Raw genomic sequence first — 24,781 nt, forward strand, 5'->3', positions numbered from 1 at the left:
TTCCCGGGTTCAAGCGATTCTCCTGCCTCAGCCTCCTGAGTAGCTGGGACTACAGGCGTGTGCCACCACGCCTAGCTATTTTTGTATTTTTAGTAGATACGGGGTTTCACCATGTTGGCCAGGATGGTCTCGATCTCTTGACCTTGTGATCAGCCTGCCTCAGCCTCCCAAAGTGCTGGGATTACGGGCGTGAACCACCATGCCCGGCTGCCAGAAACCCTTTTTCTAAATAAGGTCACATTGATGTGTTTTTTGGGTGTTATTACTTAGACATACTTTTTTGGGGGGTAATTACTCAACCCATGGTGCATTTATAGGATTACAGTACCCATATCTGTGCTGCCTTATGTGCCTTAAGGTACCTGCATTTCTTCTTACAGAATCCCTCCATCTTCAAGCTGAAAATGATGTGTCAAATCCTTGTCATGCTTTGACTCTGTCTGACTTCATATTTTGCCACCAGCTTGAGGAAACTCTGTACTAACTAAGTTGGTGATACTGGCCATGATAATGTTTAATCTTGTGGTTCTTGTTTGAATGTGAATCTTGACCTTGCCTATAACTTGGTATGTATGCAGTCACTTCTTCCTTTTTTCAAGATAGTTGGAATGCCAGTGTTATAACTCAGTTATCTGTGTGATTAATGAGCAAAGATTTGCTTCTCTTCTGGGAGAAAAGATACCACATATACTCAGAAAATCACCATGATTTTTATTCAGCTGAGAGACAAGATTTAATTTTAAAGGTTTATGCAGAAGAGAAGAGGCAGTGTTTAATGGAACTTAAGCCCAAATTGACCTTATTAATTAAAATCAGCACCTCTCAGAAGTTTAATATCAAAGTTATTATCAATGAAATGTCAGTACTGAAAGTAGTCTTATGCTGACTATTTGGACATTTTTTTCTGAGATGTGTTACATAAGGTGAGGACATTTCTCTTTTAGTATTTATCTGTAAATGGGACTAGATTTTTCACTCAGGAAACACCATTACTTATTATTGGGGAGGTGGAAATTTTCATACTTTTATGAATGTAAATCTAATTTATATTAGTACTACATCGTGTGATTGTGCATATGCAGTTCAAGATCCTTCCAGTATTCCTCACTGCCTCTTTCTTTTTTAAATTAATTCATTCCATAAATACATATTAAGTGACTTCCATGTGCTAGGCACTGGGGATGCAATGGTTAAATTCCCGCCCCTCAGTGAGCTTACATTCCTGTGGTCAAGACAAAGCAATAAAGAAATAAATATGTGGGATGACTTCAGCTAATTGTGAGTACTATAAAGAAAAATATGAAACATTGTAAGGGGTGAGTGTGTGTCCGTAAGGGGAATGAGGGAGGGGCTGGCTGATTTAGATAGCATGGTCAGAAAAGGCTTAAGTGATGTTGCAAGCTGTGGGAAAAATATGCTGTGTGATTTGCCTTTGGTAGACTGGAACCATTTTGCCAACATACATTTTAGTTATATATATATATATTTTTAGCTTTGAGTGTTTGTATTGAAAAGAGATCATGCTGATATAAATGTGCTTACAATATTTTATAACAGTATGACATTGAACATTTCTCTCCTGGGGAAAATGAGTACAGCCCTTCTTTTTTTGTAATTCTCTTGTGACCTGTAAAATTATCAGGGCCATAATAACTTCATAAATTATTAAGGCTTTGTTTTTTAGAATCTGAGAAAGGAATATATTCCTTACAAATTAGAATGGCATTTCCTTTTAGGAACTGGAATTTATCTATCAGTGGCAACACACTGTAGGGTTGTTTAGTTGCCTTATGAATAATGTCCAGCAAAAGTCTTGAGTTTGACTACCTGATTTCTCTGTTTGTGGCTCAAAGGACACTGGGATGGTTCTGTATTGCTTCTTTGTCTCCCTTAGCTATAAGCATTCTATGTTAAAATAGGTATGAACTTGACCATCTTTGATAGGAATCACAATAGAAAGGAGTATTTTATTTTTGTTCTCTACTTAATTTTTTTTAATTAAAAAAAGAAAGTTTTGTCTGGGTATGGTGGCTCACACATGTAATCCCAGCACTTTGATAGGCTGAGGCAGGCAGATTGCTTGAGGCCAGGAGTTCGATACCAGCCTGGGGAACATAGTGAGACTGTCTCTACAAAAAATTAGAAAAAATTAGCTGGGCATGGTGCTGTGTGCCTATAGTCCTAGCTACTTGGGAGGCTGAGGTAGGAGGATCACTTAAGCTCAGGAAAGTCAAGGCTGCAGGGAACTGTGATCGTGCCACTGTATTCCAGCCTTGGTGACAGAATGAGACCCTGTCTTAAAACATAAAAATTTTGGATATATTATATTTGTACATATTTATGGGCACATGTGAAATTTTGTTACATGCATGGAATGTGTAATGATTAAGTCAAGAGTATTTGGGGTATCTTATTACCCAAGTGTTTAGTATTTCTATGCGTCAGTATATTTCAAGTCCTCTCTTTTAGCTATTTTAAAAGTAGAATACATTGTTGTTAACTACAGTTACTCTACTTCTCTATCAAAGAGTAGAGCTATTCCTTCTAGTTAACTGTATGTTTGTACCCATTAACCACCTTTTCTTCATTCCCCACTCTGCCTATACATTCTCCCTAGTGTCTGAAATGTATCATTCCACCCTCTAACTCTGTGAGATAAACTTTTTTGGCTCCCACATATAAGAGAATGTGGTATTTGTCTGTCTCTGCCTGGCTTATTTCACTTAATGTAATGACCTCCATTTCTCCATTTCATCCATATTGCTGCAAATGACATGATTTCATTCTTTTTTTGTGGTTGAAGAGTATTCCATTGAGTATGTATCTCACATTCGTTGATGGACACTAGGTTGATTCCTGATCTTTTCTATTGTGAATAGTGCTGCAAGAAACATGGGAATGCATGTGTTTCTTTGATATACTGATCTCTTTTCCTTTGGATAAATACCTAACAGTGGGATTGCTGGATCATGTGGTAGTTCTATTTTAAGTTTTTTGAGAAGTCTCCATACTGTTTTTCATAATGGCTATATTACATTCTCACAACAATGCATAAGAATTCCCCTTTCTCAGCATTTTTGCCAATATCTCTTATTTTTCATCTTTTTCATAGTAGCCGTTTTAATCAGTATAAGATGATATCTCATTGTGGTTTTCACTTGCATTTCCCTGTTGATGTGATGTTGAGCATTTTTTCACGTACCTGTTGGCCATTTTTATGTCTTCTTTTGAGAAATATTTATGTCCTTTGCTCACTTTTAAATGGGATTATTATTATTATTATTATTGGTTTTTTACTGCTGAGTTGAGTTCCTTATATATTCTGGATATTAGTTCCCCTCTTGGTTGTATAGTTTGCAAATATTTTCTCACAGTAAACAGATTGTCTCTTATTTTTTGAATAAAGTCAACAACAAACTCTGTTGACTTTATTGTGCTGCGTAGAAGCTTTTAAGTTTAATATAGTCCCATTTGTCTGTTTTTGTTTTTGTTGCTTGTGCTTTTGATGTCTTAGCTATAAAATCTCTCCCTAGACCAATGTCCTGAAGAGTTTTCCCTATGTTTTCTTTTAGCGGTTTTATAGTTTCAGGTTTTATGTCTTTAATCTATTGTGATTATATATGATGAGAGACAGGTCCCGTTTCATTCTTCTGGATATGGTTTTCCAGTTTTCTCAGTACCATTTATTGAAGAGAGTGTCCTTTCCTCAGTGTGTGTTGTTGATGGCTTTGTTGAAGATTAATTGGCTACAAATGTGTTGATTTGCTTCTTAGTTCTCTATTCTGTTCCATTGATCTGTGTGTCTATTTTTATACCAATACCATGCTGTTTTAGTTACTATAGCCTTGTAATATATTTTGAAGTCAGGTAGTGTGATGCTTCTAGATTTATTCTTTTTGCTCAGGATTGCTTTGGCTATTCTGGCCTTTTTTGTTTTTGTCATTGCATATGAATTTTTAGATAATTTTTCTATTTCTGTAAAAAATGACTTTGGTATTTTCATAGAGATTTCATTGTATCTGTAGATTGCTTTGGGCAGTATGGTCATTTTAATGATGTTAATTCTTCCGATCTGTGAGCAAGGGGTGTTTTTCACCTTTGATAAATCTTTTGTAGATAAAAATTTAACTTCAGATAATTTTCATCAAAAGCATCATCATATTCTACCTTATTTCTTTTACTTAATCATCGTATAATGTTTTAAGTCTGTGCCTAAATTGGCACATTTAGGTACAGTGATCTCCCTCTTTGGGTTACTGACTACCGAAATGTAAATTGGGATAGTATGGGAGTCAACGGTAGGTAATAGAGCATAAAGATAAATATTATTTGCTCCCTCTCAATCAGGATAGTCAGGATAATTCTACTACTTCAGTTCTTCGCATATGTTTTGTAAATCTTGAGTGTTATTTAAGTGATTTCTTTTATCTATTTTAGGCTTTCATAATGACAATTTGCTGTTGATCTAATTGAAGAGACAACCCAGAAGAGAGTAGAGCTTACTATGTGCAATTATATTTAACATTTATTTTGAAGTACCTACGTTTCTTTTACTTAAAAAAGTGTATACTCATACCTATATATATGAGTATATATAGGTTTTCCCACCTGACTGTCCATTTCACTATTCATTTATGTATCCATTTAACTATTGATATACTTTTATCTGTGTATCCATGCAAAACACCAGAGAATCACACAGAGCTCAATCACATAAAACTCACAAGACTGGGAAGTCCTGAAGTTAACTATTGTTTGATTTATACCTAATTTTATTTTATAAAGTTTTGAAGTTGACTAAAGATGTCACCTAGTTCACATTTTGAAAGACACTGTGCAGAAAATGCCAAGAAGAATCAGCCATCTACCCCTTTCTTGTAGCAGTCTAGAGGAATGTACTTAACCTTCTCAAAAGTTAGATTTTACCTCAATATCCTTGCTGTTTGGCAGCCTGCTATTTACCTAAACCCAGAATATCTCTTTCCACACACATCTCTGTAAACTTAAGCCTCAGATCCATGTCGCATTCTATTAGATTTGCATTTTAACACATTACCTTCCTCAAATCCTTCCCTTGCTTAGAAACATTTTAACCTAAAGATTGTAGAACACATTAACAGTATTTACCCAACTATTCAAGACTCTCAACGTTTGCTTCTTGCCTGCCATTTTAAGTTAGTATCTTCCTGCTTCATTCTATGGTTTCTTCATTCCTGGTGAGATTTACTTAGCACTTTCTGAAATTCTCTGTTTGGAACCTGTCTGTCCCCACTATTCCTCGACATTGTATTGTTATTATCTATGTCTGTGACTGTATCTACATTTATATAACACTATATTATTGGCTGTCTTATAAAATTATCTATACCTACATTTGTAGATGTACTAAAAATCATTTGAACAATTCCCAATCACTGAATATCTAGGAGTTCCCCATTATTATACATTATATATAATGCTACAAAAACCATTTTTTATGGCTACATCCTTGGACACATCCTTGTTTCCTTTTGTAGAATCTCTAGGGATAGAATTTCTGTGTTAAAATTCATATACATTTTGGCCAGGCATAGTGGCTCACTCCTGTAGATCCAGCACTTTGGGAGGCCAAGGCGGGAGGATCCTTAGAGCCTAAGAGTTTGAGACCAGCCTGGGCAACATAGTGAGGCCTTGTCTCTACAAGAAATAAAACAATTAGGTTGCATGAGCCTGTGATCTCAGATACTTTGGGGTGGGAGTGGGGAGGGACCTGGGCTGAGGTTGGGGGAATCCTTTGATCCTGGAAGGTTGAGGCTGCAATAAGCCATGATCTTACTAATGTACTCCAGCCTGGGCAACAAAGGAAGACCCTGTCTCTCCTCCCGACCCTCAAAATTATATGCATTTTAAAGGTATTTAAAACATTCTACCAATTTTTTTAAACAGGATGAACAGTTTATATTACCAGCTTCCCTTTATGTAACTGCCCATTTTATTGTACCCTTGTTAGCTCTAATTTGCATTCCTCCAGATGTCGATGACATAGACCATTTCTTCCCCATGCTTCTTGGCCATTTATTTCCTTCTTTGTGAATTGTGTCCATTTTTCTGTGGTTTGTTTATTGATTTGCAGTAGCTCTTTATATAGTAAGAATATTAACTTTTTTGTTTTACCCACATTCTGCAAGTTATCTTTTCCTCATTTGGTTTGTTTATGGTGGTTTTGCCATTGAGAAATATTTAAATTAAGAACTTCAAGGTGGCCGGGTGCGGTGGCTCACACCTGTAATCCCAACACTTTGGGAGGCTGAAATGGGTGAATTATGAGGTCAGGAGATCAAGACCATCCTGGCTAACACGATGAAACCCCGTCTCTACTAAAAATACAAAAAATTAGCCAGGCATGGTGGTGGGCGCCTGTAGTCCCAGCTACTCGTAAGGCTGAGGAAGGAGAATGGCGTGAACCCAGGAGACAGAGCTTGCGGTGAGCTGAGATAGAGCCATTGCACTCCAGCCTGGGGGACAGAGTGAGGCTCCATCTTAAAAAAAAAAACTTTAAGGTTATAAGTATTTTTCTCATTCATTTTACATTTGTTATGCTAAAGAGGCCTTCTTGCCCAACAATATGTGAATATTTACTCATTAGTATTCTAATAAAGTCAAAATTTTTTCCTTAAAATTTTAATTTATTAGAGATATATTTTCTTGAGATATGGTCTAACCAATCTAACTCCCTTTCTAAATTTACTCTTTCCTATCCAGTGCTAGGTGTTACCTTTCTTTTCTTTTGATTTATAGTCATGCGCCATGTGGGAGTACCTTCTGAGAAATGGTGCATCATTAGGCAGTGTTATCATTGTGAAGACATCATGGAGTTTACCTTATACAAACCTAGGTGGCACAGCCTACTACACCCCTAGGCTCTATGGTATAGGCTTTTGCTCCCAGGCTGCAAACCTATGCAGCCTATTACTGCACTGAATACTGCTGCTAACTGTAATACAATGGTAAGAATTTATGCTTCCAAACAGAAAAGATACAGAAAAAATTTTTTATATGACCACTCTTGTATATGCCATCTGTCGTTGACCAAAAATGTCATTATGTGGCACATAACTGTATGTGTACATTCTTTATTCCACCCTATATGTAATAATTATTGTGGTTGTATAATGTATTCTAGCCTTTCATGTAGCAGAATCTTCCTCATTGTAGGAACATTCCTCAAACCCTGAAGTTTCTTGAATATTCTGGAATCCCTCCTTCACATTCTCAGAGCACACTCTAGTGAGATGAAAATTTGAGTCTCTGACTTAATCCCTGCAGAGTGGACTTCTTTATTATACAGTTCCTTCTCCCTCCCCTCAACAAAATTGGAGACACTTCTCCACTTGACCAATTGTTTGGTCACATCCCTCAGAATATTTTCTCATGATAATCCAGAGTTGTTTATATACCAGTTTCAGTTTTCTCCCAGCTGACCTAATTGGGCACTGTCTATATCAGGCACTTGACAAGATAGGGATTTATTAATTATAGGATTGGTAATGAAGAATTAAGAGTTGGGGACTATCTCATCTTTAGCTTCTTGCCTTAGGTCCCGAATATGTGATTTTTAAAAGGGATTTTCTCTTCTTTGGAATGGATCTGAATTTAGTATGAATGGTCTTTCTTGCCTGCATCTTTCCTGTTTTGGTCTCTAGCAAAGACATCTTGGTTAGAGAAGATCCTAGAGAAAGAAGTGTGAGGTTCCAGGGCACCGTCTGGACAGGGCACTGTCAACAGTGATCTTAATCTCTGGCCAGCCTCAGGGCACTTGGAGTATTCCTCTCCAGCCCCTAGTCCATCAAAATGGGTCAGCTCTTCACTAGTCAATCTTCTCTGAGGCCATTTCAAGAGTCAGGGCTCATCACTATATATTTTTTTCTGCTAAGTTGCATTCAAAGGAGTGCAAGACTCAATTACTAGCTGCTTTTTCAAAGACGAGCTTAATAAATCACAGCCTACTTTTGGCTTGATCTTGCTGACCATTACAAACCTATCATTTGATTAAACTAAAATATATTCAGTATTTGTATTCTAAACGTGCCCAATATGAATTTTGCCCATCATTTTTTCCAACCGGAGGGAAACAGAGCAATATTCTTTGGGAAAATTCTTACGCGCAAGCTAGTGCAAGCTTTATTCTTTGCTCCTGTTTCAAGGTTAGATAACCTCAAACAACCTCAAGACACTTTGATTTCAGCCAGTAATGTTTCAGCAGTGTTTTTTCTTTGTCTCTCTCTCTCTCTCTTTTTTTTTTTTTTTTAAGAGACAGGGTCTTGCTCTGTCACCTAGGCTGGAGTGTACTAGTACCATCATAGCTCACTGCAGCCTTAAATGCCTGGGCTCAAGCAATCCTCTCGCCTCAGCCTCCTGAGTGGCTAGTACTATAGGTGTGTGCCATTGCACCCGATTAATTAAAAAAATTTTTTTTCTTTTTTTATAGACAGGCTCTTACTATGTTGCCCAGGCTGGTCTCTAACTCCTGGTCTCCTGTAATTCTCCCACCTTGGCCTCCCAAAGTGCTGGGATTACAGGTGTGAGCCACCATCCCTAGCCAATGTTTTCTTTTTACATTTGGATTCTATATGTTTCAAGTCTATTTTAAGATATATTTTCCAGCCCTGTTGAGAATGTTTTTTTCTGTTGTATTTCTAAGTAGTTGTTGTCCATATTTCCTCTTGTGATTTCCACACAAGCATGTGAATAAGACAATTACTTGGGAAGCTTTATAAAAATTCACAGGCTTGTGGCTCCTTCCTTCTGTGATTCAAGTATGTCTTGGAGTGGGAACAAGGAGAGCTGGTTATCCAGGGTACATGAAGGACTCATCAGAAGTTTCTCACTGTCACTTCAATCTGCCTGGCCAGACAATTTCCAAATACTGGTAAGCAGTGGAAGAGGATTGTTATTTTATTTCTGACTTTAATGACAGTGCCTCTCAGTTTCCTTCTTAGGGATGTATGCCATAAAGGGTTAACTCATCATGTGTAGGGTGTTCAAACTTTGCACATTCTAGAGAAACTGATCCTTGACTGCCACCTGGGAGATAACTTCCTGGCCTTGGAATATCCTCCCTGGTAAGAGTGCCTTTGAATTCATGAGACCTTGAGCCATGCCTGATAATTTATGGCAGTAACATTGTGAGTTATGATGGGGGCCTTGGGCTACAACACATCAGCTTGACCTCTGGAGGAGCTAAAGACTGGGATACTAAGGTCAATTCCACAAGTGATCCATGCCTACATGACCAACCTCCAGTAAAAGCCCTGGACACCAAGGCTCAGGTGAGCTTCTTTGGTTGATAGTACTTCACCAATGTTGCACACATTGCTACTGGGAGGAGTAAACACTGTACAACTCTACTGGGAGATGACAGCTGGAAGCTTGTCCTGGTCTCTCCTCGTCTGTGCCCTATGCGCGTCTTCTCTTTGCTGATTTTAATCTGCATCCTTTCACTGTAATAAACCATAGTTGGGAGTGTAACAAGTTTTAAGAGTTTTGTGAGTCCTTCTAGCAAATTATTATACTTTGAGAATATTCTGACATACTCTTTACTCAAGATGGCAAGAACCTTTTATTTCATAAGAATTCGTAAAGGAACTAATGATCTCTCTCTAGTATGCTAAGTTGTGTCTTTTTTTAAACAAAATTTGAAGTAGATGTTAAATTTTATCAGACATTTTTATTATCCCTAAAGATGCTTGCTTGGTATTTGTTTTATTTATATGATAAAATATATTAACTGATTTCCTAATGTTGATTTTTTTCATTCTTGAAATTACTCACACTTGATTATACTAGATGTTTTATACATGGGCAAATCCTTTAACTACTATAATTTTAAAATTTAAGCAAATTTTCTAAAATATGATATTTCCTGACTTCTTAAACAGAACACTGCATTCCACTTAACATTGCCTTGACTCATTACTCCAGTTTTGGACATTGTGGTGTGCAGTGGGCTTCAGGTCCCATTTGAATTTGAGCAACTTCTTACTCTGTATTAAATGCTCCACAGGCTATTCTTTGCTTGGGGTTCTTGGGATTGATTTCTTTTGTTTTTTTATGCTTTCAAGTCCTACTTCTTATAATTCATTGGTTGCCTTCCTGTAATAGTCCCTCTCTTCTCTTTACTTAGCTCCTTTTTAATGGTTGTGGGCTTACAGGCTATATAATTAGGCTTGTTATACAGTGATTTCTAAAATGACAGTAAATAAGCTCTGAGTAAGCATGGGGCCCTATTCTCTAGATGAAGGGCATCTGTTTTATATCATAGATTTTTAAAATATCCAGTTAGGAATTTTAGAGATATTTTTCTCCCTTTTTAGTTGTTGGCTATTCCAAAGAATTAAATAATAAAATTGGTTAGTTTGTTTGTTTATTCATTTGATGCTCGTTTATTGAGCATCTACACAGTGCTGCATACTGAAGAGTAAACCTCGAACAGGTAAGATGAAGTACATAAATCAGCCTCTGCCTAGCAAATCACATGGGAAAACAATCTTGGGAGAACTTGTTATGGAAATTTTGATGAAAACATTTTGAGTTTTATTCTCTTTGGTAATACATTTAATTTAGGATTTAAAAAAAAAATTTTGTAAACAAAATATTGTCATTGGCTAGACATCTAGGAACTTGACTGTCAGAGTACACCCAATTAACACTTAGCTGATAAGAGTAGCTCACTGTGCCTCAACTGTTTGAGCAGACAGTCTGGTTTATGCTGAACACAGCTGCTTTCCTTCTGGGAATCTGGAATTTTCATACATTTTAGATAGAGGTTGCCTACATGACCAGCCCCTCATAAAAACTTTGGCCATTGAGTACTCAGTAGACTTCCTTGGGCAGAAATATCACATACATGTGCTGCATTTTCGTTGCTGGCGGAAGAGTGTGCTGTGTGTGACCCCTCATGGAAGACAGAGGACATAAGGAAACTGGCACATGACATCCTGTAGTCCTCTGCGTGCATCCTTTCCCATGTGATTCAGAGGTGGCCTTACAATGCTGCTGTGCTACATCTTAGCCATGCTGAGTCCTGTGAATTCTCTAACGAGTCTCTGAATGTGAGGATGTTCTTGGAGACCTTTAACACAAATGCCTAGTGTTTATTGATCTCTTACTATATGCCCAGCTCAGTACTAATTGTTTTACATGGATTATCTCACTGAATCTTCCCAACAGCAATATTTTTTGAAGTAAGTGAATATCATTATCAGCATTGGAGAGTGAAGTTGTTTCAAACTTCATGAGGTTAAGTAACCTGTGTAGGTCCTATAACTCATACATTTATTTCAGTGTCTGTATATGTTTCAGATGTTTGTACCTTATGGTATATTATTTCTATTGTTCAGAGTAGCATTTAAGTGAGGACAACTACTGAGTTGTTTTTTCTTTTGTCTTTCTGTATTTCATTTATTCTCTTATTTCAATAGAGCATATTTGCCAGTAACTTTCTGAGAAGGGGCACATGAGAGGTAAATTACTTAAATCTTTATTAGTGTGTAAAATATCTTTCTGTCTCAAGCTAAATTGATAGTTTTGCTGGATATAGAATTCGAGGTTGGACAGAATTTTTCCTACTGAATACTTTTTAAATATCTTTATCATTTCAGGTATGAGCACATTCTTGTAGAACCTGACCCGGTACCAGCCTATGCTCTGAAGCTGCTAGTTGCGATGACTGAACACAACCCAACTTTCACAAGGTACTGGAAGTTCAAATTTCTTTTTCTTGTGTCTCACCTATAAAATGAATTTTATGTGTTCTGAAAATGTTATTAAAGATGAGATTCCAAAAGACTAACGTTTGAGTTGTCAAAATCGTCATTTTTTTAATGTTTCATGGATTGTAATATCTGTCATTTATGCTGTTTTGACTCTCGTAGAAGTTTTAATTCTTATTAGAGTCGGCATACTGTGGAATGCATGCTGCTTTAAAATGGTAACTTCTCTTAAGAGATAAAACAATATATGTACTTTAAAATTGGTGCCTCATTTTGTACTGAGCAGTTTATTAAATCTCAATAGTATTTATCGACTATTATTTGCTACCATTTTATTTAGTTGACATGCTTTTTTTTTTTGAGACGGAGTCTTACTCTATGTCACCCAGGCTGGAGTGCAGTGGCGCCATCTCAGCTCACTGCAACCCCCGCCTCCTGGGTTCAAGCGATTCTTCTGCCTCAGCCTCCCAAGTAGCTGGGATTACAGGCACCCGCCACCATGCCCAGCTAATTTTTGTGTTTTTAGTAGAGATGGGGTTTCACCATGTTGGCCAGGCTGGTCTTGAACTCCTGACCTCAGGTGATCCACCCACCTTGGCCTCCCAAAGTTCTGGGATTACAGGCATGAGCCACCCCACCTGGCCAATATATATATATATGTGTGTGTGTGTGTGTGTGTGTGTGTGTATTTTTTTTTTTCTTAAGTGGTAGAGAGCTTTTATCTTTATTGAAGGTATTGAATATGATGATGCCAAATTTCTTTAGAACTAGTTGCTGGGATGTTTTTAGTTTTGTGAAGAATAGTTTGTCTGAGAGGTCCACAGAAGGGAAAGAAAGGAGAAAGGAAGAGGTTCTTTTTGCTTTCAAACAAGAAAACTACTTTTCTTGTACAGGTGGTGTCTGAGGACCTTTTGGGATTTGAATACCATCTGTAGGTACAGTGCATCGCCAGAGCTACCAGTTGGTCTTTAACAAAGAACTAAATCACATAGCCCCTACCATCTTGATTTCCTCTGGTCTGCTGTCCAGTCACAGAAAGTACTGCATTATTATGAGCCACTATGACTGTTGTTACTAGCAAACAAGAAAGGCTGTTATTAGAAAGTGCTCATATCCAAAACACTCATCCCAGTGGGTGTGTCAGGACACGTAGATTTGCTGTGACTGAGTCACAGGAGACAAGTTGCTCTTGGTCTTTTGGGTTTGGGTTATGCTGGGGCTGTAGTAGTTCTCGAGGTTATTACCTTCCCTTATCCATTTCCAAAGGATGCCATGTAAATACTACCCTCTGTTCTCTGAGCCATGTTGCAAAATAATCTGGGGAGCACTAAACTAATACCCTTTTTATCTTTGCCAATTGGAAGCAAAGTGTTTGCTTCAGTGTTTCTATAGCCTTTTAGAGAGCCTGAGCAATGAGCCTTCCAAATTCATCACTCAGAAGGGATCATTCTCCATTCCTGAAGAAGAAATTTAATTCTAAAGACTGAATCTGTATTAGAAGTTGCATAAAAATTCAGATAGTTATTTCTTGCGTGGACTTTTGACATCATGTGCTAATACTGTATCCTAATTTTATCCTTTCATTAGATTGAACAGATTGCAATTACTTTTTTAACTGTAACTTTGGCTCATTCACGTGTCAAGTTTTCTAGACTCCTTTTCCTTCTTGCCAACTCTATTCAGCTTAATTTCCTCATATTGAGGAGAAAAACCCTAGAGAAGTAGAAACAGTTCTTTGGCCTCTATAGAATCTTTTTATCTTAAAAGTGATTAGAGACTAGGTTTAGAAGTCCATTTACTCTGGTTTTTAAAAAAAGTTTACAAGCAGACTTTAGTGGAATAGTTTTTGTATTTTTTTGTTTTGATCGAACAAGTAATATTTGAATATACTGTTTTTGCCTTAAATTCTAACAATAAAATCAAGAGATCTTCTTGGCTTCTCCATCCCCCACACCCTCTGCCTCACAGGTTTCTCCCTTAGGGGTAGTAATTGTTACTATTTTGGTGTATGTCCTCCTGAATTTTTTCTGGCTACTTAAATTCTGTCTGTCTGTCTGTCTGTCTCTCTCTCTCTCTGCCTGCCTGCCTGCCTATCTGTATGTATGTATATGAGTATATATATATGAGTATACACACACATATGTGTATATACCTGTGTATATGCCTCCTGGGTTCAAGCTATCCTCCTGCCTCAGCCTCCCGAGTAGCTGGGATTACAGGCATGAGTCACCACACCCGGCTAATTTGTTTTGTATTTTTTAGTAGAGACAGGGTTTCTCCACGTTGGTCAGGCTGGTCTCAAACTCCCAACCTCAGGTGATCCGCCTGCCTCGGCCTCCCAGACTGCTGGAATTACAGACGTTCGCTGCCTCGCTTGGCCTCTTTTCTTTCTTTTATACACAACTAGCATGTTATGTATGTTTTTCTGCCCTTTGATTTTTTTCACTTAACTGTCTATCCTCTAGATTTGCTTCTATATCAATACATAGAGAGCTTCTACATTGTGTTTTACAGTGGTAAGATCTTCCATTGCATGGATATAACTTTTCTAGTGTCTAATGGATAGACTTGTTTCTAATCTTGTGTAATTGCAAATAATGAATACTCTCATAAATGTGTAATTTTGTATGCATGAATGTATATCTTATAGGATACTTCCTATAAATGTATTGAGTATCGAAGGAGAAATACATTGTACTTTTTTTTATATGGCCAAATTTTTTTCCCTTGGGTTTACCATTTTACACCTCCAAAGGACATATCTGAGGATGCTTACTTCTCTACAAGTCTTGCCATCAAAACTCATTAAACTTTGCAATGTTGCCATTGTGACAGGTGAAATGAGTTATTTCAGAGTAATTTTAACATGTATTTCTCTTATGAGTGAGAATGACTGCCCCTTCATATGGTCAAGGAATGCGTATGTATCTTTTTCTTCTTATGCCCTTTGCCAACGGTTCCTTGGTCTGGGCAATGCTACTTTTCAAACCAAATCATCTTCTCTTGGCTTTCCATTGCACAAATACACCACAGTCACCCAATCCATTTTACTTTTAACAAAGTCTGGATTGTTCCATATTTTTGCTGTCATGAAGAGTGCAGCTATGAATATTCCTATGCAGGGGTAAAAATGCTGGGTCTGAGGGCTTGTGGTAATCCAGATCCAACGGATACACTGTACCATAAAGGAGTTTCCCAGGTGGGTTGTACCAATTTACATTTCTATCAGCATTGTTCAAGAGGCCCCGGCTGTCATGTAAGCTTTAAGTAAATAAATAAACAAACAGGTTTATTGAGATATAATTTACATGGATTAAAATCACTCATTTGAGGTATATAGTTCTATGAGTTTTGAAGAAGGTACACAATTATGTAAACCACCATCACAATTAAGATAAAGAGGGTTTCTATCATTCCAAAACGTTCGCTTGTGCGCCTTTGAATGTTACCTCATAAAAATTCTGTTTGCTTGGGGAACATGACCACATTGATTTTCTATTTCATTTTAATTTTAAAAATTTATTTTTCAGAGTTAATACATAACATGTTCGGAACTTCAGTATTTGAAAGGGTATACAAAGAAAAGCAATCCTTCCTCCAGAGAGAACCACTGCCGCCAGTTTGTGTGTGTGTGTGTGTGTGTGTGTACTGTTTTTCACATAGACAGTAGCATGCTGTCTATACCATTTCTGGACCTCTTTTAAAAATTAACAGTTTTATTGAAATGTAATTCATATACTATCTGTGCCACTCTTTTAAACGGATACATAGTGTTTCATTTTATCAATATTACATATTGATTTAACAAGTCTCCTTTAGGTGAATATTTGTTCTTTCCTAATCTTTTAGTATTATAAAACAAAGCTACAGTTAATGAAATAGGACATTGATCATGTGTGTGAATATATGTGTACCATAAATGAGACATGGAATTGCTTATCAAAAGAGATTTAAGCAAGCGATTTCCAAACTTGGCTGTACATTAGTATCACTTGGGGAGCTTCTAAAAAATTTGAAGTCCAGGCCATACCCTAGGCCAATTAAATCACAATCTCTAGGGCTAGACACTGGCATCAGTAATTAGACGCTCCCCAGCTGTTAAATGTACAAACAAGTTTGAGAACCACTGGTCTAAGTATTTGTAATTTTGAGAGATGTTGCCAAATTTTCCCCAATCTAAGTTGTGCCAGTTTCCTCTCCACCATCTGTGTACAAGTGCCTATTAATTCAAAACCTTTATCAAATTAGTGTATATGTGATCTTCGCCATTCCCTTATTGTGACGATTAAGTCTTTGATGTTAATTTCTACTTTTATTGCATTGTGATCAGGTAATATTTTTTGTTCTATTTCTGTCTTATTATTTGCTTTGGCCTAATATATGGTGAATTTCTATGAATGCTCTGTTTATATGCTTACTGTAACCAAAAAAATTAGTCTTTGTGCTAGGGAATGTCACCCCTGATTTTGGCAAGTGCCTAAAATGGCACTCATTAACCTTAGAGATCCTCCCCAGTTATTTGGTATCAGTAGTGGTTTCTTTTTTTTTTTTTTTTTTAATGAAACGGAGTCTCGTTTTGTCACCCAGGCTGCGGTGCAGTGGTGCGATCTCAGCTCACTGCAACCTCCACTTCCCAGGTTCAAGTAATTCTCTGCCTCTGCCTCCCGAGTAACTGGGATTACAGGCATCCGCCACCACACCTGGCTAATTTTTGTATTTTTAGTAGAGGTGAGGTTTTACCATCTTGGCGAGGCTGGTCTTGAACTCCTGACCTCATGATCCACCTACATCGGCCTCCTAAAGTGCTGGGATTACAGGGTGTCAGCGGTTTTGAGGCAAAATGGTCAGCTACAGATGTACATCAAGTGTAGAGTGCCTTAATTGTTTGTGCAGATAGATTTCCAAATATGTAAAAATAACCATGAACAATTTGTTACAAATTTAACTTGCTTATTAATTGTATCCAACAGCATCATGTTCTTTGAAATATATGTGTTTTAATTTTGTTTGTATGTATTATGAGTTTAGAGTACCATATAATAACTATTGGAACATTAAACCATCCTGTATCAAGTGGAGCATTGTGATTTTTTTTTTTTGAGACAGAGTCTCGCTCTGTTGCCCAGGCTGGGGTGCAGTGGCACAGTCTTGCCTCACTGCAACCTCTACCTCCTAGGTTCACGCCATTCTCTTGCTTCAGCCTCCTGAGTAGCTAGGACTACAGGCATTCGCCACCACGCCTGGCTAATTTTTTGTATTTTTAGTAGAGACAGACTTTCACCGTGTTAGCCAGATGGTCTCAATCTCCTGACCTCATGATCCACCCCCCTTGGCCTCCCAAAGTGCTGAGATTACAGGCATGAGCCACCGCATCTGACAGCATTATGATTTTTATGTGTTTATTCTTATTTTATAGAATTCTTAGTTGATGGAAGTCGTTAACGCTTAGTCATATTACCATTGGGAATTTATTGTTCCCCTTTAAGTGAGGGACGAGCATAATCAAATCTGCATTGTACATGACCAGGATTTAAAAAAAAAAAAAAAGTACTTCCCTGGTGGATCTAGTTTATTATTGAGTGTATAGCAGAAAGGTAAGTTGTTTGCCATGTTGGTGCAGTTTTATTGGGAGGGAAGTGTTAACTCCCCTGAGCACTGCCCTATTCTCTCTCCTTAATTTTACAGTAGGTTGCACCAAAATCATTCCTCTCAGAGAAAGCAACACTCCAGTATCTTGTTTCCATTAAGAGATAATGAGCTTTCAGCAAATCTTCCTCAGCAAACAAATTACATTTTAACTTCTTCCAGTTCTTTTGGAGCAAAATTTAGCTGTTTTCCTGAATTGCAAAAAAAAAATTGTTTACATTCTGTATCTAAGAATTGTTGTTATTTTAGTTTGCTTGTTAGAGCTATTTGTTTTATGACAAGATTCGTAAAAGTCCTGTTCATCAGAATGAAATTTTAGGGATCTCTTAATGAAATTCACAGTGAATCAATGGTATAGTGTTGAGTGAAAAGTACTTCTGGCCATATAGTCACCAGTCTTCAGCTTACTTCTCTCATCAGTTTTTGGTTCATTTGTTCATTCTTTCATTAATTTATCAAACATCTTAATCAGCAACTACTGAATGATGACAAAAATGAATATGTTCTTACTCTAAGGGTGCTTAGTATTTAATGACAGTGCTTGGATTTATAAATAGGCTTTTATTAAACAATGTAATGATTTTAATACATGTAATGATTTTTTAATGCCATGTCTTTTGATGATGATGGCATCTAAAGGAATTTAACCCAACTAGCTGTGTGATTTTGGCCAAGTTGCTTCATTTGTCTGTACCTAAATTCTCTTCCCCTGGAAAATAAGAGTAATAAATATTAATATTTCTGTGGACCCCCAAGTCCATAGAAAATGCCATATAAGTGTTCCCTCTTCCCCCTCCTTTCCTTTCTTCATCCTTTCATTATTCTTAGGGGAAGAAATATTAATATGAATATTCCTAAAAGAGGTAATCCCTTTGACAGAAGGTAGAAATGTCTAGTGGTATTGATTCAAACCAGAGCTCCAGCACCCTACAAAAAATTAGGGGGAAAAGTTTTTCAGTAGCAGAAAAAACTTGCATGGGCAGGACAGTCTTTTTGAATTGACTTTGCAAAGCGGTTGTGCAAGCCATTGAGGATACTCCAGTCACAAAATAGCTTCCACTTCAGTTTGCCTTTCAATTTATTATATGCCTTAATAAAGTTAGGCATTGCCATATTCTTACATATTTTAATTCAAATTTTGTAGTCTGGTAAAAGTAAAAGCCCAAATCATCAGAGATGTTTGAGATATTTGTTAAAATGTTGTTAAAATAAGCCATTTAAGTTTTTTACCCTCAATTAGCTGAATTTATACAGCTAAAATATTTCCTTTCATGAAATCTCAATATATGAAATAACCATGTAACTATGTAATAAATTCATTCTAATGTTGCCCAGGGTATAGAGCACTGGTGTGGTCACCACTTACTGCAGCCTTGAACTCCAAACCCCAAGCAGTCCTTCTACCTTAGCCTCCTGAGTAGCTGGGACCACAGGGGCATGCCGCTACACCTAGATAATTTTAACAATTTTTTTTTTTTTAAATAGAGATGGCATCTTGCTATGTTGCCCAGGCTGGTCTCAAACTCCTAGGCTCAAGCAATCCTCCCGCATCAGCCTCCCAAAGTGCTGGGATTACAGGTGTGAGCCACTGCATCCCACAAAATTATTAGAATGAACTGATTTCTTCAGAAATAATTTGATGCTTCTCAAGTGACCTGTGTATATTGAAAAGCCTCATAATGAGACTCAAATCAGTCTCTGAGTCTGTAAGACTCCTGTTTCTGTTTTAGGGTCACTCATACGTGGTTTCTCGTTATTCTTCACTGGTACTCTGCAGAATAAAATACAAGGTTTCTCTAGTGGGAACTGAGCTCTTGAGCACCTGCTTTTAACTTGCCCTTTCTTCTTTTTGTGATTATAGCTCGTGTTCCAGTGCTCTCAACCATTTGTTCAAATTGGGTGCACATTCATGCTTTTCATCAAAGTAGAATTTCAGGGGATAACACAAGCATAAAATATTTAAAACACTGAGCAAATTTTGAGTTTTCGCTCCTTTTATCAGTCTCTTGATTCAAAAGCTTTTAAAAGACCCCCTTTCTCTCTGCTTGATTTCAGGATTATAATGCTATATACTTACCCAGCATGTATTATTGGTGTTTAACAGTTTTGAGCATAAAATTTTACTTTACTATTGAAAAGTTTAGCATTTTGTTTTTCCTATGGAAATCCTTTTTCTTGATTCAGCTGTCAGTGGTTGTTAACTATCTTTGAAAGCTGTTAGTAAAATAGCACCTCTCATTCTAAAGGAAATGTTGATAGTTGGATATGTTTGTTTTGTGTTGTCTTGTCTGGTTCTAGAGAAATCCACAATTTATAAGTATATTTAGAATAGATACACGTTGTCCTTGCAATGGATTTCTTGATTTGTGAACCTGTTGAGTTTGTGTCTGTTGGACTCCAGCCAGGATAGTTATTTCAACACAGTGATATTTTCTCACTGTTTTCTTTTAGCATAGATGTGAGTTTACGGTCACATGAATTCTTAACAGTTATTTCTGGGTCAGAGGTGGATGGTTTTTTGGTGTGAGATTTATAAGGAAACAGCTTAGGTTTATTGTATGCATTTATAAATAGTGATTCCCCATTGTGCATTGCAGAGTGGTTTTAAATCTGACTATGGATTCAGTAAAGCTTTTTATGTTTTGCAAGACTTCCTAAGGTCTGTAAACTTTCCCTTATCATCTAAAGTGGAGACTGGCAAACTGTGACCCATATGGCCAACTGGCTTGCAGCCTGTTTTTGTGTGAGGCCTGTGAGGTAGGAGTGGTGTTTACATTTTTAAAAGGTTGTAAAACTTACAGAGATGAATGTGACACAGATTCTGTGTCTGGCAAAGCCTAAAATATTTACTTCTGGACACTTTTCAGAAAATGTTTGCTGATTCTTGCTTTAAAGGAATAGAAATTTTTGGTCTTTATTCATGTGAACACAGAATATTGGAATTTTAGAGCTAGATGGAACTTTGGAGATCATCTGGGTCTTTTAAAATGTGGATTTTATTATTCAGGTATGGCGAGGCCAATAGATGAGGAGACAATTGCCATTGAAAAAATAGTTTGTTACTAAAAGATCCAAGAGCAAGGGCATACCATGCCACTGAGTGCCATGTGAGGAAGAACCAGGGCCAGTCAGGGGGCAGAGGAAAATGTGGACAAGAACTTTTACTGTGGTTTTCATGGGAAGGAACAGGCAAGACAGGGTAAGCAGCTTTAGGATTGGCTAGTTTGAATTATTTCAATGGGCTCTGGAGTGTAGGGGCTGTCCCTGGGTGTCTAGTACCTGACCCTGGAGTTATCAGGGCAGAGGAATATTGGCCTACAGTGTTAAGAGCTCAATAACGGAGATGGTTATGGCTATGAGCTAAGGATTGGTCGGTTTGCATTAGAAAGACATGCTCAAAGGCTAGTTCTTTGCTGTCTGTAGGAATTAGCTAGGCCTGGGACAGGCATTCCCTCTAGGTTAGCAAGATCCCAGGATATCAAAGCATCAAAAATACAGAGTAAAAAGATATTGTTAGTATACTGTGCCAATGTCTTCATTTTATACATCAGGAAAATGAGGCCCCAGCAGTAATTTGTGTGTCCTAAGGCCCACAATCAATTTGAAGCAAGATCAAATTTTAGGTTCACATCTCCTGGTTTATTCATGGTGCTTTGTACTACTCAGCAGAGTCCCTTTCTTTTAAAAATCCAAATGAATATCACAAAGAACTTAAAGTCAAAGTGTTTTAAGTTTCCTTGTGTCACACTTATAAGAACAGTCCAATTTCTCAACACAGTCATTCTTAGTGTCATGTGGATAAAAACAAAAGCATGATTCTCCTGTTTCCCCCTGCTATCATCATGAGGTTCTGACCCCCACCTCTTTTTGCTTTTCATTACTGTGTTGCTCTTGGAACTGTTTGATTTGTAGTTTGAGTCTATATCCTCGTTCAGTTTAGCCTCTTCCTTCTCCCACTGTCCTAGGTTTTGAGCCCTGTTCTGGCTTATGACTTAAACCACACTGATAGGGTTGATATCTCTCCTTTTTATGTTAATTATGATATAACTCATCACTGTATCTCCTCCAGAAACAAACCCAAGCCTTTACTAAGCACTGATGAAATAAGTGTTAATTATCTCCGTCTACTCCAGTATTATTTTTCTGATAGGATTGTAGAAAAACACCGACCTGAATTCTTAGGAGTTTTGTCCCAGGTATTCTGTTTTTCTTACTTATTCATAAGGAAGATCAATGGTAGTTGATCTAAGCTTGTTTTGATGTTATTTATATTTTCAGGATATAAAAAACTTATGTGAGTTTTGCTGCTCTAGGTGGTAAATATTTCTGCTTATTTTCTTCCATTATCTTGCTTCCCATCATAGAGGTTTCCCCTTGTTTCATGATAATTCGGTAAACATTTCATTGCCCATCTATATTGTATGAGGCTCAGTTGGGTCCATTGAGACTGTTCATGTCTGCTGTCAGGGACAACTTAATCTTTTGAATCCTTATTTTCATAGCAGCCCTGTAGGCTGGGGGCTTGCTCATTGTAGTTATTCTTCTCTGGCTTTCATGGGTTCTGTGATAGCTTTTCTCAAGGCAGGGTAACCAGAGCCTGGCAGAGAGCTCTCCACGGTGATGTCTCTTTGGTCACATGGCGCCCAGGTCACATGAGTCACCCAATGCATGCTTGTGTTGGAAGCTAGCAGTTAGTTGGTCTTTGGTCAGAACTGCCTGGGTATTTTGGGGGCTACAATCAACACTAATTCACAGTTCCTTCCTCCTGTATTTAAATAGAAATCTAGAGATCATCATTGTTAATGGAATGCTACCTAACACTTTCCCCCAAAGTATTTCCTTAGTTGCCCACAGGAAAATTCCTTTTTACTTTTCTGTCTCTTGAGGTCTTATAGTCTATTTATATCATAGAATCATGGAACTTCAGAACAGAATCAGGTTGGCATTTTTTCTGCCTGCAAAAGAGTTGTCATTCATTCATTCATTCATTCATTCATTCATTCGTTGAGTCACCTCACAACTAGTTATATTCACTGAGGTGGGCAAAACAAACAATGTCCTGGTGTTAGATGGAGCTTATGATCCAATGGAGGTATACAATAGACAATAAACAAGGAAATCAACTTAAACAAACATACCTTCCACTAGTTACAAGTGCCGTGGAGAATATTGAAGCATATAAAGAGAATGGAGAGTTCTGTGAGGTGGAGTGGGCTGTTTTTGAGAGGGTGGACAGAGGCAGCCTGTCTTTGGGAAGGTGAAATGTAGAATTGAGGTGAGGGAGCTAATTGGCTGTGCTAGTGCTAGCTGTAGTATTTAAAAGCAAGCCTCCAATTTTCAGGGACTTTCAGAAGGAGAGAATAACAATATCCAGGGCTGCTGAGAGGGTTGGTATGATAAGGACAGAGGATTACCATTATTTTGGCATCAGAAGGTGTAACTTCTTTAAGGATAATATTCAGTGCTGTGTGGGGCAAAAGCCTAGTGGAGTGGATTGAGGAGGAGATAAAGAAGTGGAGACAGGGAACATCAATAACTCTAAAGGAGTTCTGCTACAAAGGGGAGAGCTGAAAATAGAGAGCTAGAAGGAGATATGGGGGTCAAAGGAGGTTTTTCATTTGTTTTTAAGATGATGAATATTTTAGTGTTGTCTCTATGTTAATGAGAACAATCTAGTGCAGGGGGCTGATAAATTTGGACTTTCCTGGCCAGATTCAGACCACCACCTGCTTTTGTAAATAAAATATTATTGGAACACAGCTGTCACAGGATCCTTGGGGTGTTGCTTTTGCAGCCGGAAATCTCTGTGGCTGCTGGTGCCTTTGCCCGAGTTTTGTTCTGGCCTGCTGGGCTCGTTCTGCCCACTTGGCCCAGCAGGCTGCACTCAGCTTATGTTATCAGCCTGGATCCCATGCCTGCCAAGGGCCAGCCAGGCACATAGTGGCATGGGGTGTGTGAGCGAGCATGGGATCTGGCCACCGTGCACAGTCAGGTGTGCCGGCTGTGGCAGGGCGGACAACTCCAGGTGCCAGCACAGGTGCCAGCTCTGTGCAAGGCTATGGCTGGACCAGGCATACCACAAGCAGCCTCCACTCTGGGCACCAGGCAACATGGTAGCATCCAGAAGCTTGGAGGTGCTGGCAACCACAGAACCCCAAAGAGGGTATCACAGCCCTGGCTTGGGAAGCCCCTAGGTCTGGGTCTGGGCTCCTTGATGGGAGCTCTTCTCTCCTTCTTGTCTCCTGCAACATGGCAAACAGGAGGTGTGTTTCAGCCCTGTTTGTGTTATAGCTCTTTCAGTCCTGGCATTTGGTGGGTTCTGAGTTCTTGTGCTGCATCCAGGACGAATGAGGAATGTGGACAACTGTATGCTGAGCAAGACGTAGAGGAGCTTCACTGAGTGACAGAAGAGCTCCCAGGAGACCCAAAGTGGGTAGCTCCTCTCCACAGGCAGGTTGTCCTGACAAGTCGAGGATACCCGAAGTGGGTAACTCCTTCCCTCAGCTGGTAGTCCCAATGTCTGTCTGAGTCTGGCTGAGTTTGGGGTTTTCATGGGCTGAGAAGGAAGTGCATGCTCATTGGTCCGTGGGTGGAAAAGGACCATAAGTTCTCAGTCTGGGCCATGGACTCTACCTGGAACTGGCAGCCTTGTCCCCAGGCTTCAGGCTATCCCTGGCTTGAAGGTGGAGTTTCACCGGGAATCCTTCCTCTTCTGCCCAGGAACCTGTCTGCCTTTTGCCCTCAAAATGCCATCCATGGTGGCCCAGGCTGTTTGTGCTGTGGGGCACCTGCAGGCCTGTGCCAAGCCACCCTCAACACCCTACCCAGCCTTCCTCCTGTGCTCACTGGCACCCAAAGTCTGGAGGGGGCCGGGGTGGCAGGGGGCTGGTGTGTCTGCACCACCCTGAGCACGCATACCCCCAGCTGGGTTGCGACAGTGCCCAGGCTCGGCCACAGCCAGAGCAGGTGCCAGGAGCAGGGGGAGGCCAGGGAGCAGGAGAGGCACTTCTGAGGCTGGGGATGGCAGGGGTGCAGGGATTTTCCAGGCCTGGAGAACACAGGGGTGCCAGGGTCCAGAGCTGTGACTGGGTGGCTGCAGCTGCAGCCGGGAGCACAGGTACCCTGCCCTGCTGACTCAGTAGAGGGCGGGGCTCCTGCCTGTTCCTGCCTCTTGCCAGCCCCACAGAGTGTGCATCCTTGGCCGAGCCTCCCCTAGTACAGCTGGCGTCTTTGGAGAGGCTGCTCCAGATGGGCTGCTGCTGCCATCACAGCCATACCTATTCTTTTATGTATCGTCTGTGCCTGTGTTTGCATCACAGTGGCAAAGTTGAGTAGCTGTGAAGGAGATTGACTTATGACTTTTTTTTTTTTTTTTTTTTTTTTTT

At 38.8% G+C, this 24,781-nt stretch overlaps 1 protein-coding gene across 2 annotated transcripts in view; it reads left to right on the forward strand.

Moving 5' to 3' along the window:
* Positions 1-24,781, forward strand: part of ULK4 (unc-51 like kinase 4) — a 780,596-nt gene that overhangs the window by 324,890 nt on the left and 430,925 nt on the right. For both annotated transcript variants that reach the window (XM_011984288.1, XM_011984289.1), the window contains one exon: positions 11,640-11,732. In XM_011984288.1, the coding sequence (XP_011839678.1) occupies positions 11,640-11,732 (93 nt within the window). The remainder of the gene's footprint in view (positions 1-11,639; positions 11,733-24,781) is intronic.

The sequence above is a fragment of the Mandrillus leucophaeus genome, unplaced genomic scaffold (assembly GCF_000951045.1).
Source record: "Mandrillus leucophaeus isolate KB7577 unplaced genomic scaffold, Mleu.le_1.0 Scaffold265, whole genome shotgun sequence".
Classification (NCBI taxonomy): Eukaryota; Metazoa; Chordata; class Mammalia; order Primates; family Cercopithecidae; genus Mandrillus; species Mandrillus leucophaeus.